General features: G+C 45.4%; 1 protein-coding gene across 1 annotated transcript in view; it reads left to right on the forward strand.

Moving 5' to 3' along the window:
* The window catches only part of LOC119404817 (vitellogenin-6), a 47,719-nt gene extending 30,358 nt beyond the window's left edge, over positions 1 to 17,361 (forward strand). The window contains exons 19-25 of the mRNA XM_037671488.2: positions 2,676 to 2,945; positions 3,709 to 3,846; positions 5,882 to 6,118; positions 12,700 to 12,994; positions 14,487 to 14,644; positions 15,705 to 15,941; positions 16,743 to 17,361. Of these exons, the coding sequence (XP_037527416.1) occupies positions 2,676 to 2,945; positions 3,709 to 3,846; positions 5,882 to 6,118; positions 12,700 to 12,994; positions 14,487 to 14,644; positions 15,705 to 15,941; positions 16,743 to 16,901 (1,494 nt within the window). The 3' untranslated portion in view covers positions 16,902 to 17,361. The remainder of the gene's footprint in view (positions 1 to 2,675; positions 2,946 to 3,708; positions 3,847 to 5,881; positions 6,119 to 12,699; positions 12,995 to 14,486; positions 14,645 to 15,704; positions 15,942 to 16,742) is intronic.
* Positions 17,362 to 18,777: the final 1,416 nt, after the last annotated feature.

Genomic DNA, 18,777 nt, shown 5'->3' on the forward strand with positions numbered 1-18,777 from the left:
CGCGAATTTCGGTGCGTAAGGTGTAAAAATATATTTGTTTCTTGGCCATACTTGGAACGGCTCCACGTCACTATGTCTTTAATGTGTGCTTACCCATCTTGAGCAGTGTGCTTGATTGGGCTGGCTGGTGTATTGTAGACGAAGTATAAAACAGTGCTTATGACGGGAAGAGAGGAAGAAACACACACACACTACTTACGTTTACCCGTAAATCAACCGCTCCGCGCCTTACCAGATGATCACTGAACCAGATATATACTAGCAATCGCCCATTATACGAAAACTTTGCCAGGGCGTGCCACGTGAAATGCTAGAGGCCTGTGTGCTTAGATTTAGGTGCACGTTAAAGAGCCTCAGGTGGTCGACATTTCCGGTGCCCTCCACTACGGCGTCTCTCATAATTATATCGTGGTTTTGGGACATTAAACCCCAACAATTATAATATTATTGTGATGTTATTCCTTCTTCACAGCGGGGAACGTTTTTGGTCTGTTGCGATGTGACAGGAAACGTGTTCAGTGTTAACATTTCTACGAACTACTCGTCCATTCAAGGGGGCACATTGCTTTGTAAACAGTGTTGGAACATTTTTTTTTCGCCCCAAACGAAGTGTCGTTAACGTTCAGACCTCGCTGAGCATTCTCCTAGTGGAGCAAAGCAATAAAAATCGGGGAAATTGTGCCTAAGATTAAACACTTTTCTAATGCGACGCTCATTGTCGGTACAGAGGAACCTCAAAAATAGGAATGTATAGCTGGACTGGTAAATTGCAATTCTGTAAAAACTCAGGTGGTTGAGTCACCTTGAGAGTTTTCGGAAGCCTGAAAAGATACAATATTTGTGACGTCATGCGATTGACGTGTTTTCTAGGTACGAGTGAAGAGTTGAAGAGAGGGCCAGTAAGTTTTGAGATTGCGGTCGCCGAACAGGATCGGTAAAAATATGTGGAAGCATAACTGAGGGTCGTAACAAGGCGGGTGCAATATGGGTGCAATACACAATGAGGGAAAGATCTAAATATGTAGATCAGGCCACGAATTTATCCACACTTTAAAAGACTATCGCCGGCTGATACAAGCGTGAAAAGAAGTATGCTGAGAATCGTTCGTTCAAAGTAAAAGTGACGTCATGAACTTAAGTGCAGTCGTGGTGTGCAAACTAGTAGCACTGCATGTCGCTAAGCAAAATATGGAACAGATAAAACTAGCCACTAGTAAAACATTATTGAACAGAATGACAGGGGCAAGATAACTTCCCTAGCATGTGGTTGTGGAAACAGCGCCTTTCATAGAAAAAGTCACTGTTTCGCCGCAACGGCGAAGCAATGAATGCGATAGCAATAAAGTGTAATGTAACGCGAAGAACGGAAAGCAGCTCGAAATTGAGCGCGTCGCTCGAGCCCAAAGGACGCACGAAAAGAACGCACACAGGACGAGCGCGAACTAATGCGTCACAGCTCGACACTTGAAGCGCACTGGTCAAACATAAAGCAGGGCGCACGAAACGAACGAACAGGTACACAAAAGACGAGCGCGAACTAATTGTCACAGTTGTTACTTATTTCTGTTTGAACAGCGCGCTCCTTTCGCAAACGCAGCCGCTGCAGCGAGCGAAGCGAAGCACCCCACCGGGCGCCCCTTCTGTCCTCGAGATAAGCGCACGAAAGCGACCACGCCCTGTAGAGCGAAGAGCAACGGCGTTCGCAGAAGAGGGGCGATGATCTTTCAAGCGCGCCACACGCGCACACGTCGCGCCATCTATGTGGCCACTAAGAAAGCATGCTGAATTACATGGTGTATATAAATAGCTCGTCGTTAGCAGGCTGCAAGACGGTGCTGTCGTGGCCTAACGTCTAACGCGGCGGGCTGCAAAGCGAGAGGTCGCCCGTTCGATTCCGCGCGTCGGAAAGAATTTCTGAATTATTTTTCTTTATGGCTTTTCTATATATATATACATACTTATACATATACGGTGAATGACGGCGACGGGGACGGGCATTTTCCAGCCGAGACTGTCCATATAATTGCTATCGCAATAAAAACTTCATGAGCCCATCCCCTATCGGGAAAATGGGGGCACGCGTAGTTTGGAGCGTGCGTGCCTGACGCACTACATTTCTTTCTTTCTTTCTTTCTTTCTTTCTTTCTTTCTTTCTTTCTTTCTTTCTTTCTTCTTTCTTTCCCCGACCGAATCGAAACAACTCTGATTGGTTGCAGGCATGACGTGAGGGCGCGCCTGCGCAGTTTTGCATCGTACCTCATGATTCACGTTCCGGTGTCGGCGCCGCAACGTGACCTCATGAGTTCCTATCCAGCAACAAATGAAATGACAAGTCGCTTCGATAAAAATTGCCATATCAGAAGCTGCTGACCGCCCACAAGCCCACTATCGAGAGATATGCAAACACGCGTGTGACGGCGCACCTTCGAGGTCCGCATTTCTGTACGCTCACTAGCGCCACGTTTTTCGCCTACGACAACGCCGCCACCCAAAATCTGCAACTCATAACAAGCTTTGTTTGAAGAACGGTTACGACTCAGTGCTGCTCACTCCCAGCCCAGCACCCCCCCCCCCCCCACCCCTTTTTTTTTTACCTGTTGATGAATGCACAACGTTGATAGAAGCACATTTGAGTGTGCGAGTGCGTATATACCTGGAAATGCGCCCTCTCGCAGATAGAGCTGGACTTGTCTCACCACTTCTACAAGCCGGAGGACGCGGAGAGGGTGACGCAGTTCGGCCTGGAAGACGTGCCCACCTCGGAAGGCGAAGAGCGTCCGTACACGCACGCGCTGCTGGGAAGCCTAGCCTACAGGGGCGGCAGCTGGGAGAAGAAGCTCTCGTGGGAGCTGCGGTACTCATTCAGCAAGGACCTGTTCCGCCACAAGCTGCTGTTCTACTACGACAGGCAACCCTTCGCACCATCCGAGCATAACCACACAAAGGTGTGTTTCTTTCTTCTTCGACTGCGTGAGAATTTTTATGACTCAATGAGAAAACTGTCAGTCCGTCAGTCTTTTTGTCAAATAAGGCGATCGTCGCTATAAGTAAACGCAGCAAACAAAACATAGTCACGGTTTCGCCGTAGGGGCGAATCAATGAATGCGATAGCAACAAATTGGAATGTTATACGAAGCAAGGCTAGCAGGGAACTCCCTTAGGACCCGATCAAGCGCAAATCTACAAAACGATGGCGTAAGCGAATACGGCCGCTCCAGTGAGCGAAGCTGCTTTTTTGCTGTCTCTTTTCGTGATTAAACGCGAAGTAAGCGGTAAAAGCACAACACGTGCAAAGCTATGAGCCGTGCACTCATATCTGTAGGCATAGCGCGCGCGACCGCGCCCTTTGATCAAAGTTCGCAGTCGCTGCACGGGCAAAAGAGCCCCCCCCCCCCCTCCCCTAACCGGCACCCCTCCATGCTCCTTCACCCGACGGAGCCGGCCGGTGCACTTCATCTCTGCTTGAGCCGTGCCCTTCTGCAGCATTCGCGAGCTTCACGCGCACATATATAACATACGACGCGCGGGGCGACGTTATCGATTTATACGGAACATGACGGCACCGGCACAAATGCGCCTCGAGTGTGCGCATAATTGCTATCGCAATAATAAATAAATAAATATACTTGTATTCTGAGACGTCACTATACATAGATAGCGATGTAAACAGCGATGTAAGAGCTGTTGTCCTTCGGCTGCTCTTTTCAGGTATGCCTCGAGGCTTCCGCCAAGTTCCCGAAGCCGGACGCAGCGAGGCTTGGTGAAGTCGCGGCCTTCCACCAAGGAAAAGAGATCCATGCATTCGCGAAGCTCTACTACGGCAGCAACTGCGTTAACGACGCTTCGGTGAGAAACAGACGCCACACAATAAGAAAACAAAGAAACTTTCGACTTGCTTATACGTACTGTGAAATAATCACGCATTGGGTAAATCGTGCCCATGTTGTAAGCTTACTTTCACATATTCTAATTCCATATCATTACGAAAAAAAAAGAAAATCAACTAGCACGTTTATTGTTTTCTAACACAGCATGGGGACGCCCTCCATTGATTGCCAACACCCGCTGCGCAGATGTTTCTGTGTGTAATGGGGCGAAATTACCTCCCTTAACCCACTCGTCTACGGTACACTTGCAGTAGATTTTAGTACGGATCGGAGACAGGCCCTCGAGCTACGCATCTTTTAATCCACCGACCCGCGCGCAATTCCGGTCGTTGTGTAGAAAAAATAAAGTAACAGGGTCCCTTACGCATTCGCTTAAGGCGACTCAAAGGTAAAATCCACCTTCTTTTCTTCTCAGTCGACTGTATTGCTCACCCCTTCACGCTCCCGTGACGTCACCATATGACGTAGTTGTGAGGTGAAATCACCGTCGTGTGATAACGTCATAGGGTGACGTCACGACACGACGATTTTTTGCATCACTCGTGTTGACGCTGACGACGAAGGTCGCTATTCACGTTTTGTTGATTGATTGATTGATTGATTGATTGATTGATTGATTGATTGATTGATTGATTGATTGAAAAACTTTATTCGATAAATAAGAGAGATAAGGGAGCAGCAAAGGTGGGTCCCTAGTCCAGGACTCCAGTGGCCGTTGCTGTACGCTTAGCCTGACCCAAGAGACCCTTCTGGGTCTTCAAGGCGGCTCGAGCGAGGACGGCCTCCCAAGGCTCCCTGAGTAAGGTCTGTACCAGAGGAGAGTTTATGTTTGTTGGCCTAGACATACACTCCCACATAATGTGGGGAAGAGACGCCCCCCCCCCCCGCATCATGGACATGACCGGCGTATACCGTTGGCCACATTGCGTGCCATAGGCCCAAGTGCGGATAGGTATTTGTCTGGATTTTTCTGCATTTCCGAGCGTCTCCTACTCCGAGATGAGAATTCTAGGGCTTGGTAAATCGATCGCTTTTTAAGTTGAGTGCGAAATAGAGTAAGCGCTGAACGCACGTCACACACAGTAACGCGCGGAACGACACCTGACGTCACGTTTTGACAGAACTTGCTACTATATCACGATGAAAACTTAAAAAAAAAATCTCACCATGCCGTGAGGAGACAATGAGAGCTTCACGATAGAAGCACAGGACAGTACTGTAATGAATACTTATTAGTTTCTTTGTATACCTTACAGATGCTAGACAAAGCACGATGACACATGAAAGAATAGGGTCTTAAAAACTGAATAGCGCGAAGTCGATACGGTACTAGGAAAGAACACAGAAGCACAGGACAAGCGCTATTTGCGACTAATCTTTACTCAGAAAAGTCTCCCTACATAACAGGGCTTGTTGCTGAGCTAGTTGGTTCATAACTTGAGGTTAAACTGTAATGACGCAAAGAAGACGGGGATGAAGCGAAGACACGAACAGACAGACACGGGCGCCAACTTCCAACTGTTTATTATCAGAAACCGCGCCGATTTATATACGCTGCCGAACAAGGTAATCCCACAACAGAAATTGAGACATCGCAGAACAATTCATCATGTGCCATAAATACAGAGACAAGGCATGCGCCGGAACTGCACTAACGCGATCGAACTATGAAAACATGCCAGCACCTGTGAACACGTGCCAACCCTAGTGAGAGGTAAAAAGAATATCGCACATTCTAAACTCTACATGTCTAAATGCTATCTTTCAAAAAGATAGCTTCTTTCTCGCTTAGATCGAGAGATGGGCACATATATATGCAGCCGCGTTATAGCACGCGCAGGCGCACTGCACGTCACAGTCACACAACCATCACCAAGATAGGAAGATCAAAGCATATACCGACCATAACCACCTTTCTAAGAACTTTCTTCGCTGTGCATATAAGGTAGTCTCCTACCGCATCCAAACCCTCGCTGCTTCGAATCTCTTTACAGGTTTACTTCAACGGCAAGTACACGCACACCGACGAAGACGCCAAGGACATACAAGCCAACGCAGCTGGTGCTGCGCTTACTTCCAAGCGAGTTAGCAGATTGCGAGAACTGCACGCGAAGTGCTCGAAGGAGAGGGAGCAAGGAATTCCGCTGGGTCACCACTGCCTCCACTATCTGTACCGCAGCAGCCGCCTCGGAAAGCTCATCCTCGACGTGCAGTACAGGAACCCGAAACCGGTAAGTGTTATTCATTACGTTAGGCACCGTTAAGACTGCACTGTACGCCGGATATACAGCAGAGCATTTTTTGTTATGGAAGCTTGATTAGAAGCTATGCTTCGCTGCAGAATATTTGAAGTCCTTTTTTCATTGCTGCGTCACGAGCACATAATAAGCTAACTCCAAAAGAACCACGCGAGTAAGTAATGGCATATTTGAGTATTCTGTGTGGTAGCACACGTTATGCTATTGTAAGATAACAGTGCAAATGAGTCGCTATTCTTCAAAATAAAATTGAAGGATGCACTTCTAAAGGAGTTGGTAGTTCACGGATAAATAAAGAGACGCTAGGAGAAGAGACATGAACGCGACAACACCTACGCATGTGTCGTGTCGTCACCGCCTTCTATACTGTTGCTCCTTTTTCAGCTCTTATGTATTTAGCAAATAAACAAACAAATAAATAATAATAATAATAATAATAATAATAATAGTAATAATAATAATAATAATAATAATAATAATAATAATAATAATAATAATAATAATAATAATAATAATAATAATAATAATAATAATAATCAATCAATCAATCATTTATTTAACGTGCCCAGGAACAACCGTAAGGTCTTTGTGCAGGCGCACGCAAAAAAAAACAATAAAAATAAACTATACAATACAGACAGTCTTCAGAAATAAAAAGAGCAAATACACGTAGACAAAGAGAAATGAACACAAAAGGGGAGGAGTAAAATAAGACAACACGAGAAATATTGAAGGGGAATGAAAAATTAGATTGCATATATACAACTATGTGGAAAGACGGAGAAGGGAAGACTTTGTACATTGTGCCATACTATGTCAAAACAGTACAAAGCTCGGATAAAAACAATGATTGTGGACTATGAAAAATGTCAAGATCAAGAAAATTAACATTATAGAGACTTTGTATTCTGTGAACGGTAGAGTGTTGGAAGAAGCAGGCGGGTACATGAAACGGTCTGTTCTCTCTGGTTAACTTACGCGGAATTCGAAAATTAACACAATTGAGAAGTACAGGGCAGGATATGATACCGTGGACTAGCTTGTAAAGAAACAAGAGATCAGAACGATTTCGTCGGCAGTGAAGTGATGGCAATGATAATAATTCAGCAGTATTTGAACGAGATTTTTTAGCAAAGCGATGGTTATATATGCTAAGGAATTTTTTCTGGACTCGTTCAATGGTGTTACCGCTGGATTGAGCAATGCCATTCCATATCACGGACGCATACTCCAGTTGAGGAAGACAGCGCGGTGTACAATTTTCGGAAGGGCATAGGAGAACGGAATTCTCTAGACAATCTGCAAACACAGCCTAGGGTGCGAAGACCCCGCAAAGCAACACGCTTAGCGTGAGCAGAAAAGTTTAACGTGCTATCAACAACACCACCAAGATCACTGATCTCATAAACCTTGCATAAGGACACAGAATTGACAGAGTATTGAAATGACACGCTAGATGTTTTGCGAGTGATAGACATGAATTTTGTCTTCGAGGCATTCAGAGAAAGGTTATTAGCGTTGCACCATTCGGAAAAAGAGCGCAAATCTGACTGCAGCAAGCGACAGTCGTTAACTGAATGAATTTCCTTAAAAATCTTGATGTCATCGGCATACAAGAGGAAAGAAGAATTACGAATGGCAAAAGAAACATCATTAACGTAAATTAAAAATAGGAGTGGGCCTAATACTGACCCTTGAGGGACCCCACTAGTCACTTTATACAAAGAAGACGTTTGGCCATTTACCGCTACATAACAATATCTATTGAGCAGATAGTTCTGCAGGAGATTCACAACCGACAGGTCAACATCAAATTGCGCAAGTTTAACCATAATCAGTGTGTGGCTGACTACGTCAAAAGCCTTGCTCAGGTCACAGTAGAGTACGTCAACCTGTCTTCTCTGAGAAATAGGTGTGGAGATCTGCGTCATGAAACTAGCAAGATTTGTGGTAGTTGAGCGGCCAGCGAGAAAACCATGTTGATTAGGAATCAATGAGCTTTTAACACTAAAAGACAATATTTTGTGAAGAGCCAGCTCGAAGATCTTTGATGTGGCACATAGTAGAGAAATCGGGCGATAATTAGAAACATCTGTTTTAGAGCCCGACTTAAATACTGGGAAAACACGAGCAGTTTTCCACAGGGTGTCGGAACGGAACGAAAACCAAAAACGAAAAACGAAAAAAACGATATTTTTGACCGGAACGGAAACGTAACCGAAACTTTATCTATTATTTCGTTCCGGAGTGAAACCGAAATTTTTTTCAATCGTTTTTCGGTTCACGAGAAAACTTGGCAATGCCGAACTGAGGTCATGCAACGTGAGCAATTATGCACATCTCAGAGTACAGTATTAGCGCGTACCTTAGGCAGGAGTTCCAAAGGAAAGATATGTTGAAATTGTGCGAAAAACGAAAACAGTGGCAACCAGATATGTTTATATTAACGCAAGGGGACTTTTGCGCGCCTGTCACGCAGGTCAGCGTGGAGAGGGCATAGTCGGCACCGAAGTTTGTTACAGCGAAAGCTGTTATGACATCAGAACAGCCGATTTTGGCACCATCCGCCGGTGTCCGTAACCGCTATCGCGTGAAATAAGAAAAAAATGAAATGAGAAACAAATTTCTAGGATTCGAATGGATTTTAACCCGCACCCTGTGCGTGGCAGTCGAGTATTCCACCACAGTGTCACGCTGTTGCTTGTAACTTCTCCGCAAAAATACTCTACACAGGCGTCATGACGGCCAAGGAATCGTGTTAACATATGTTATATAGCGTGGCAGAAGAGTAAAATAGCAACCTGGCGTCACACAATGCGAATTGCTCAAGGAGTCAGTCGTTAAATGCTTTCAACCCGTTACAAAGGGCTCAGCCATAATTCTTCATCGTCATTATAGCCACAGCACAAAGTGCATATAGTGCCTCACAGATGTGCAGCAGGTACTACGATTCTCCAAAGAATGAAGAAAAATGGCATAGTGGGTGCTTCGCTACTACAGAACAATTATGATTTATGGCGTAGTGGGTACTTTGCATGTGTACTTGTATTAGTTTCCCCTAGAAAGGCTGTTGTTCCAGCTTACGCTGTGACTGCGCTGCGTGTTCCGCGCAGGCCTGCCGAATTTTTACAGCTAAAGCTGTTATGAGATCATTTCACCGGCCGTTTTTGGCGCCGTAGTTGTCCGCCGCCGCCGCCGCTGGTGTCCGTAACCAGTATCGCTCGAAATAAGAAAAAAAAAAACTAAATAAGAAAAAAATTCCAGGATGGAACGAGGTTCGAACCTGGGCCCTCTGCGTGGGAGCCCAGTATTCAACCTCTGAGCCATGCCGGTGCTTGAAACTGCTTTGCTAAAAGGTCCTATACAGGCTTCATGTCGGAAAGGAGCCACATTAGCATATGCAATATAGCGTGGTAGAAGAGTAAAATAAGCACCAAGCGTCGCACAACGCGAATTCTGTAACCAGGCGTCACACAATGCGAATTGCGCAACGAGTAGGTTGTTGAATGCTTCCAACCCATTACAAAGGACCCTGCCATAATTCTTCATCGTCATCAGGCACAGCATCAACAAAGTGCGCATAATGCCTTACATGGGTTTAGCAGGTACCAACGCTCTCCGTAGAATGACGAAAAATGGCAGAGTGCCTGCTGCCATACTTCTCAAAAATTACAATTATTTATAGCGTAGTGGGTTCCTCGCAAGTGCACTTGTATTGGTTGCCATGGAAGCCCATAAGCGCATGATCCACTTCCTCTGGGTCTCAGTAAAATTACAATGATTTATAGCGTAGTGGGTTCCTCGCAAGGGCACTTGTATTGGTTGCCAAGGAAGCCCATAAGCGCATGATACATTTCCTCGGGGTCTCAGTAAAGTTCTTCGCCCCCCCCCGTCTCTTTCCCACGTCAACGTATGTTATACAGCATGACGGGAGAGGGAAATAGCGACCGGGCGTCACCCAATGCAAATTACATAACTGGTGGGCCGTTTAAACATTCCAACCCATTACAAAGGGCTGCGCCATAATTCTTCATCGTCATCAGTCGTCGCGTGAACAAAGTGCACATAATGCCTTACAGACGTGTAGCTGGTGCCTCGCTTCTCCACAGAATGACGAATAATGGCTTAGTAGGTGCTTCCAAACTTCACAAAAATTGTGATTTATGGCGTAGTGGGTACCTTTCTAGTGTACTTGTATTGTAGCCCCAAGAGAGCTTAACGGGCTCTAGAAACGCCGCTCTTCCAGCTTTCGCTGTGACTGTGCTGCGGTTTTAGCGCAGGCCTGGCGTTTTTTTATTCAGGTCAGCGGTCTCGCACAGAGAGTGCACTCACTGACGTGCTGCTTTTGAGATCGTGCTCACTCCCTTGACCCAAAGCATTGAGCCCGCTAAAAAAATTCTAATTGACTTTTGAGAAAATAAATATTATGACTTTGAAGGGTATAGTACTGGTTTGTGCTAGTTGGTAGGAATTCGTGGTAGAGTTTCTTCTACTCCTCTGAAGAACGTAGAAAGAACGTGTTTTACCTTTCTGCCACTTTCTTAATTAAGAGGAGGGCAAGTAACTATATCACAAATACCATGTTTTTATGAGTACATTAATTCAAATTTTTGCATTAAAAAAAACGTTACGAACCGTTACGGAACGTTTTTTTTTCGTTTCGGAACAGAAACGGAACGAAACTTTTTGCGGTGGAACGAAACCAAAACCGAAACGAAAAACATTTCGTTCCGACACCCTGGTTTTCCACATGCTAGGAAATGTGGAAGTGTCCAGGCAGTTATTAAATATCGTAGTCAGTACTGGGACAAATATACTACTATAAGCTTTTAGTATGGCGGAGGGGATGCCATCTGGGCCACATGATAAGGATGGTTTTAAGCACTTAATGCATTCGCAGAGAAGATTTTCATCCAGCGACAAAGCACTGGGTGAGCGAACTGCCTTAGGCTGTCTGATATCAGTGCTAGAGTCTGAGGCCTTATAAACGGATGAGAAATGTGCGGCAAAACAGTCAGCGACGGCATGCACTTCTACCCCATTTGAGTCTAGTAGTCTGAAAGACTCTCCGCTTTTGCTGGACCGTTTACGTACATACTTTCAAAACTCAGCTGGCCTGTCAGAAGCGCTTTTTTCTAAGAATTCAATATACGAACTATGATCCCGTTTATATAAGCGTTTAGCGAGAGTTCGAAAAAAGCTGAACTCTTCCTTCCACTCGCTCGATGGAGAACATTTAGATTTCCTGTGTGCGCGATCTTTATGCTTCAGTGCACTGATAAGTTCAGATGAGAACCAGTGGGGATATTTACGTTGTTTATGTGTGTATTGGGGAATAAAATTAAGCATGCTGCTCAGTACAAGCTCCGTAAACCGATCAACCTGGTCATCAACATTAGGTTTGTCAGTAACCTGTGACCACTCAACGGTGGACAAGTGATGATAGAGGCCCGTGTAATCACCTCGCTTGAACGCAAATCTTGGAGATTTGTTTACGTAACTGCTGTAGCTCGTTGTTTCGGCTGATGCAGATAATCTTACGTTAAGTGGTGGGTGGAATTTGTCCGGACGTACAAGAGAGATGTTGGAGCGGGAAACTTCAAGGGGTTGATCGTTTGACACACACAGGTCTAAGACGTTGCCACTGGAATTGACGACTGAATTATGTTGCACTAGGGAATTAAACGCCAGAAAGTCCAAGAGCAGGCTGCACTTTTTCTCTGTGAAATGATTGTAATGAGAAAAGGTAAGCGTGCTCCAGTCAATTCCAGGTGCATTGAAATCCCCAAGAACAATAATTCTGTGCCCACTATGAGAAGATATCACAAGTTCAATAGAAGACATGACATCGTGAAACGAGGCAGGGGAAATGCTGGGCGGTAAATAGAAGCATCCAATCAACAATTTTTCACGGCGCTCAAGGTTGATTTCTAGCCAGATCGATTCTTCGATAGTTTCTAGGTCTTTCCGTCTAACGGATTTCAGTGAATTGTCAATGGCAATCAGCACGCCACCGCCTTTCTGTTTGGTTTCACTGAAATCTCGGTCACGGCGGAAGGTGGTGTAATAATAATAATAATAATAATAATAATAATAATAATAATAATAATAATCCAAATAAACGATTACAAAGCATTGCAAAGTTGTTTCCTTGTTTTACGTGACGATTGCAGCTAGTGTTTGCTTAATTTTATTTGCCGAAAACAATGACTTGCTGAAAAAATATCAAAGTATATGACCACCCAGTTTATTTTTCAATAATAATCAAGAAGTGGATCACCAAATTCAACAGAAAAAGACGAACGTTTGAACTAATTGCAGCGTGGTGCCGTTTGAGCTGGTCTTACACAATGAAGGTGATCCCCTTGTCAAATGACGCAGTACTCAGCTAAGTTACGATTAAGGGGAGACAGGCAGCACCACAGAAGGGACTCGAAGGCCCTCAAGTCTTCATTTTCCACTGAATCAAGTTCCTCTACACCTAACGGTCTGTGTCACTTTTAATTCGTTATAGCGAAGTTCCGTTGTAACTAAAGAAACGCTTCTCCGCGCAGCTACTTCCGCACATGCTGCGGCGTTACCTGGCGTACACGAGGCCTCACAGCGTAAACCCGGGCTTCCTGAGCATCGTCTTCTCGCACATGACCGCACCGTCTGGCGAGCTTCACGTCGAGTCCCAAGTGCCGGTTTCCGCGAAGAAGCCGCACGCCGACGTGGTGGTCACCGATCCCAGTGGACACTCGCACCACTACGACAACGTGCCCTTGAAAACGCACCTGTTGGAACCGCACATTTTCTACGGCTTCCGCTACACCAACTTGGCCGAGTACTCGCCCTACTACCGGCACCGTGAGTTCCTTTTAATACGTCAGCCGAAGCCTGCACTGTAGTGAGCGTAGTGTATGCAAGAATGCTCAGTGTATGTCGGTTTGGGCTAGTTCGCAGCGTTCCACAGCAGCAGATGCTCTTTCACACAAGCTCGAAGCAGGAAACGAGAAGTGTGGTTGTTGAGGGCCAGTTTCTTCCATTGTTTAAGCCATCCCTGTGCTCAAGGAGCCGAGGCAGGGAATTGTTCAAAGGGGGCGCCCGAACCCGCATAACAGCAGATGTTCCTGCGCACAAGCTACAAGCTGGAAGGGAGAAGTATACGTCGTTCAGGATTTCGTTGAGGACTAGTTGATTCTGATATTTGAGCCCGCCCTGTGCTCAAGGAGGCCGAGGCAGAACATTGTTCAAGGGGGGAAGGGTCCTCCTCGTCTCGCTCGTCTTATGTGGTTCCTCGCTTCGTCCTTTGTGTTTTTTCCGCGCTCCCAGTTCGCTGAACGAAGAAAAAGGGGTCCTCCGAGCCGCATGGGTAGCTTGCATGAATGCCCGTGTTACAGAGGGCGGTATGTTACATGTGCACGTAGTGCTGATCACAAAGCAAGTTTTGGCGTTAGAATCTAACCCTCGAACCCCTTCCTTCGCCAATCATCCAACTACTTCAAGCTCTTGTTAGCTCACACTGTAAAGATGTAATGTGCTGCGCAGTTACGTGAAGAACAACGAAAGTACAGGACTGCGCTGTGGCCTGTCTCCCTTCCCGCCCCACTCCATGCATGCTGCGCACTACATTACTTCTTAGACACGAAAAACCAGAGAGCAGACAAACTACGTTATAGTGATTAGGGTGATGTGCAGTGACCTGATCGCTGCACCCGTAGCCTGGCATCCCAGCTTGTATTTGACTCACCCGGGAATGTTCAGGATATCGTAACTTTTGTCCAAATATGTTTAAAACATCCATACTTGTTTTGTTGCGTACGGCGCCAATTCCAGATTGTTGCGGCATGCTGCTTTATTCGGTATAACTATGTTCTATATGCTCACTTTCAAAAATGGAACTTGCTCTCGGAAAGCACACAAAATGCTTGATATTTTAAAAAAATTACGTATTGCAGTAGGAAAACAGTTGTAGATTTGAAATTTGCGCACAGATGTACATAAACTCAGCAAATTGAGTCAAAGTAAATCAGAAATTTAAAACAAATTTCAAGACCCATGTTGCTCCGAAAAAGATCTTTCGTATATTTCGTGCCACAGCGTTAACAGAAGAGGAAGAACAGTTTCTTGAACTAAAGAAGGAACAGTGAACGTTTTTCAACACCAGAAACTACGAAAGCAGCCATTCAGTTTCATACATCCATGAACATAAAATATCTCGACATAAAAGAACTCATCAATCTACTATAGGTTCATTTCTCCTATTATACGACCACGTCGACTTCGTTTCTTAAGATTGAAATATCGTTCTACACAGCCTGGCAAACATTCCAAGCGTTATATCCTCCCTCATACCCAGGGCACTGTGACGTTCAAGGCCACAGCGTGAGGACTTTCGACGGCGTCATTGTAGACTTGCCCAAGACTGACTGTTACACGGTGGTCGCCCGAGACTGCTCTGTCAACAGGAGGTTCGTCGTCTTGGCAAGGGAACTGCCAAATCAATCTTTCGCAAGGGTAAGCAAGCCTGTACCAGTACATTGTAGTTAAAACAAAGGAAGTGTTCGCACCGCCTACCATTACTATCGCGAATCAGTTTTGCGAAATCGCGCAAAATGGCGGACGAGTTATTATAGGGAAATTGACAAGCACCCGCTTGTAGCGGGAAGTCTCAAGGAAATACACAGGGATTTCTGAGAAACAGGGATTTCTTTCTTAGCAGCCGAAAAACTCGTCCTGATTCGGGTATCGAACCCGGGACCAACGCCTTTCCGGGGCGGTCGCTCTACCGATTGAGCTACTAATGAAAGTAGCAACTGGCATCGCGAGTGCGATTTATTCGACAAGTCGATGCACACAGACACACAATATTGCGAATCGGTACTGCGGAATCCGCAGAACCGATTGGAGATACGTACGATTAATTCGATTGATATTTCCCCAAGGCGAAAGTATTGACAGTCGTACAAAAGCGTATCAACTATTTTGAGACACTGACCATTCGCCGACATTGTACCCGTGAAGAGAAACACGGTATGTTGTCAGTTTCTGAAAACGAGACATTCACTTTCTGTTTCTATGTAATATGACAATGAGGACTGCATGTTCTAAACAAAATGAGCCCGAAAACACGTTAATCTATCACTTGAACGAATGTGTGTAAAGAAGTAACCGCGCATGTTGCATCATAAATATAAATAAAGAAAAGCAAATGAGGTAGCGTAAAATTAGAATATTTTTAATATAAATCGTCTTTCATCATTGGAGATCAGTTATCTCTTTTTTTCGGCCCATATCAATAATATCTTCAGATGGATATAACCTCCAAACTTAAGAACGTTTCTTGCGAAGTTCACGAACCTCTGTTATAACGATTGAAACAGGATCTGAAGAGATAAAAAATTCTTGAACACGCGGTGTCACTGGGCCGACGTTTAGACAAGTGGACTTGTCTTAAGTTTGTAGCCTTGAAGACGACAAGTCCGTTTCCCGAAACGTTGACTCCAGCGACAACCCGTGATCAAGAATTTTTCATCTCCTCATGTTTCTACGTTCCCCCAAACTTCTGCATTAACAGGTGCTGAAGATATACATACACAACACGGAAATCGAGGTCCTGTCAGCGGGCGAAGGAGACCTGGCCGGGGTCAACGTGGACGGAGTCGCGGTAGCCGTCAGCGACAGCGAAACCTACACCCACACAGTCGCAGGCGCTGAACTGTTCACGGTCTCCAAGGAGATCGGCATGTACGAGTTGCTCTCCAAGTCTTACGGACTGGACGTCTTCTTTAACAGCAAAGTACTGTTCGTTCAGGTGAGCCTATACAATCTATTGTATTGGCCAAATAACCACTTTCTGATCTTTATCTTCATGTATCGTCCGAAAAAATTTCTACTATCTATTACCGCACTCGTCGTCTTGACGTCACGCAGTAAAACGCACAACTGCTTGCCTTGCACAGACACGTTGTGTTGTCTAATTCGTCTGCACAACAATAAACGAGACTTTAAAGCAAGTTAGCCGCGACATACTTCATATAATATTGCCTGCCATAGTTCATGTCATGTGATCGCATTTTTTCCTTCATTACTAAGTTCAGCAGAGGTTAGTCATCGAAGAGCTATTTGAATTACTCGAGGGTGGAATGAAACCCCTAGCATGCTTGTGATCAGAGTGCACCTTCGTTCGCGAACGCGAAGTTCAACTGCCGCTATACTAGAATTGCATCCTATCAGCGCTGAATAATTGAAAAGAAGTAATATTTCCATTATTGCTTACCTGGCGGTTTACACAACCCGGATATTAAACTACAAACTCTACGAAGAAGAAGAAGAAGAAGAAGAAAGAAAAACTTTTGTTAATTTCAGGCAGATTGCTAGGCTGGGCTCCCACTAAATATGATTTGTTCACGTTGGCAGTTGTGGTGTCTTCTTTCTCTTCGCTAGCGTCCGAGGTGCAGCGCCTCCGTTTATTCATGGCAAATAATTCGGTTCAGGGAGTTAGTACCTCCGCTGGAGGTTCTTCTTACGCCTTAATAATTTAGAAAAGGCTGCAGTTCAAAGCGTTACGCGTGTTTGAAACGCTTCGTCTCCGCTCCGCGCTTTCAATTCGCAGGTCGCGCCTTTCTACCGGGGCAAGCTCTGCGGTCTGTGCGGCGACTACAACTACGACAGGCAGCACGAACTCGTGGGCTCCAATCTTCACCTGTACAATGACACCCTTAGCTTCGCCAAGAGTTACGTGGTGCCCTCAGGACATTGCACCCCACCCTGAACTCTTGGCTTCGTACCCAAACATCACCGGTCAGCCACAGGCGGAGGGCATTCTAAAGGGGCATCAAAACACGCGCGTGAAATATGCGAGTGACATAGAAAACGCATGGACAAATGTTCGTCCTGTATTTTAACGTTACATCATAAAATCGAGCAGTTCGCCTTCCTTTATCGTCGGGGTTAGTCAATTCATCGAGGAAAACGTCACCGCTGCCGTCGACATCGGAGTGGAAGGTTTCAATAGTGACACAGATGTAACACTGCCAGGGATTGGTACGTTTCACTGAAGTTTCGCGTACTGATCATTCCCATGCCGCGGTAGTGGTGTTGCGCTCCCAGAAGATGTATTACAAGACAGTATTGTTTATATCTTGCTGGCCTGTTTATTTGAGAGAAGGGATGCAGCCGGATTAAAACGTGCAGAGATGAGAGGAACTGAAAGGATCGACAGATAACAATTGTGATTCGAGCATGAGAAAAAATTCTGGAAACTTTTCTTTTTCTGTTTTTTTTCCTTTGTGACCCAGGTGTCTCAGAGTAAACGTAATGCCGCTTTGCGAGGTATATTTATTGTGGCCGCTACGCATTCTTTTCACGGTATATGAAGAACTTGGAACAAGCAGCGAGTGTAAAACAATAAACGACAGTGCTTACAAAAGGTTGCTACTGCATGCCAGCTGAAATGTGCGAGGTTACTTTCGCCTAGGACAAGACATTTGCCGTAGTCTATATATATAAATAAAGAAGTAGGAAATAGCAAACACTATTTTTGACGGAGAAATAGAATCCCTTCAGGCAAAAGGGGAGAAGAGAACGAATAAAGAGTGTTCTTAAGAAATATTTTCGAAAATGTGTGCTTATTCTGTTCGCGGTACCCATTTCAGTCTGTATCTAAGGACTGGAACACTAAACAGCGACATCTTTGCAGCGTGTATAACAGAGGTGTCGAACTTACCTCAGCTACGGGCCGCAGTCAGCAAATTGTCTCCTACAAGGACCGGGACTGTGAAGAAGTTTGGAGCCAGGAGGGGGCCGACGGGGGGAGGGGGATGCTTGAACAAAATGTCAGCTAACGTTGCCATTTGAAAGAAAGTGTTGCCCGTATCTCATATATGAGCCATTTCTGAAGGGTATTTGAGGTCATGATTCCAGCAACATATCGATACCGATCTCCTGAATGGGTAAAATGTGGACGGCGATTCTGAAATATAGTGTTCTGGTTCCACTATTATGCTTTAACACACGGCGACTGCATGGTGTGCCTCAGGAAAAAAAGAAAAAAAAAAGCTCGACAGCAGTCACGTCTGTGTAGCTCATGAACGGACTTATCAAGAAAATAAAGAACGAATCTAGGAGGAAGATAGTCATGTGCGGGCCGGCCCGCTAACGGGAAGTCGCGTGCGTTGAGACCCCTGGCGTATATGACAATCACTTTTACTGAAACCCTCGAGGTCTGTAACAAACATCGACATTAAGTATAGCAAGGGCAATAACCCGCAAGTGAGCGCCAGGTGCAGCTACTAGAAATGCTACGGGATTACGGTTTCCCCAGTTGTCAATAACATTTCAGGAGTGGATCCTACCTGTGACATATAGCATCACGCCTCACGCGAGCCGCAGACTGAGGATAATGAAATATGTCCTATAAGTGCGACTCCACTTTGCAACTTAATTCTTGCGCAGCACTTAGCAAGCATCAGGATTGCGACCTTCAGTAGGCAATTTTACGTAAGGCAGCTGAGGACCATGGGTAGACGGATGAAGCTGTACTCGACCAGGGGAGTGCTCGGAACGAGCTTCGAAAAGTGAAGCCCAAACGGGGTCAATCCGTTTGTGGTTCTGCGATCGGTAGTCTGCAATGTGTCGTCGCTTTATAG

Source organism: Rhipicephalus sanguineus, chromosome 9 (genome assembly GCF_013339695.2).
Source record: "Rhipicephalus sanguineus isolate Rsan-2018 chromosome 9, BIME_Rsan_1.4, whole genome shotgun sequence".
Lineage (NCBI taxonomy): Eukaryota > Metazoa > Arthropoda > Arachnida > Ixodida > Ixodidae > Rhipicephalus > Rhipicephalus sanguineus.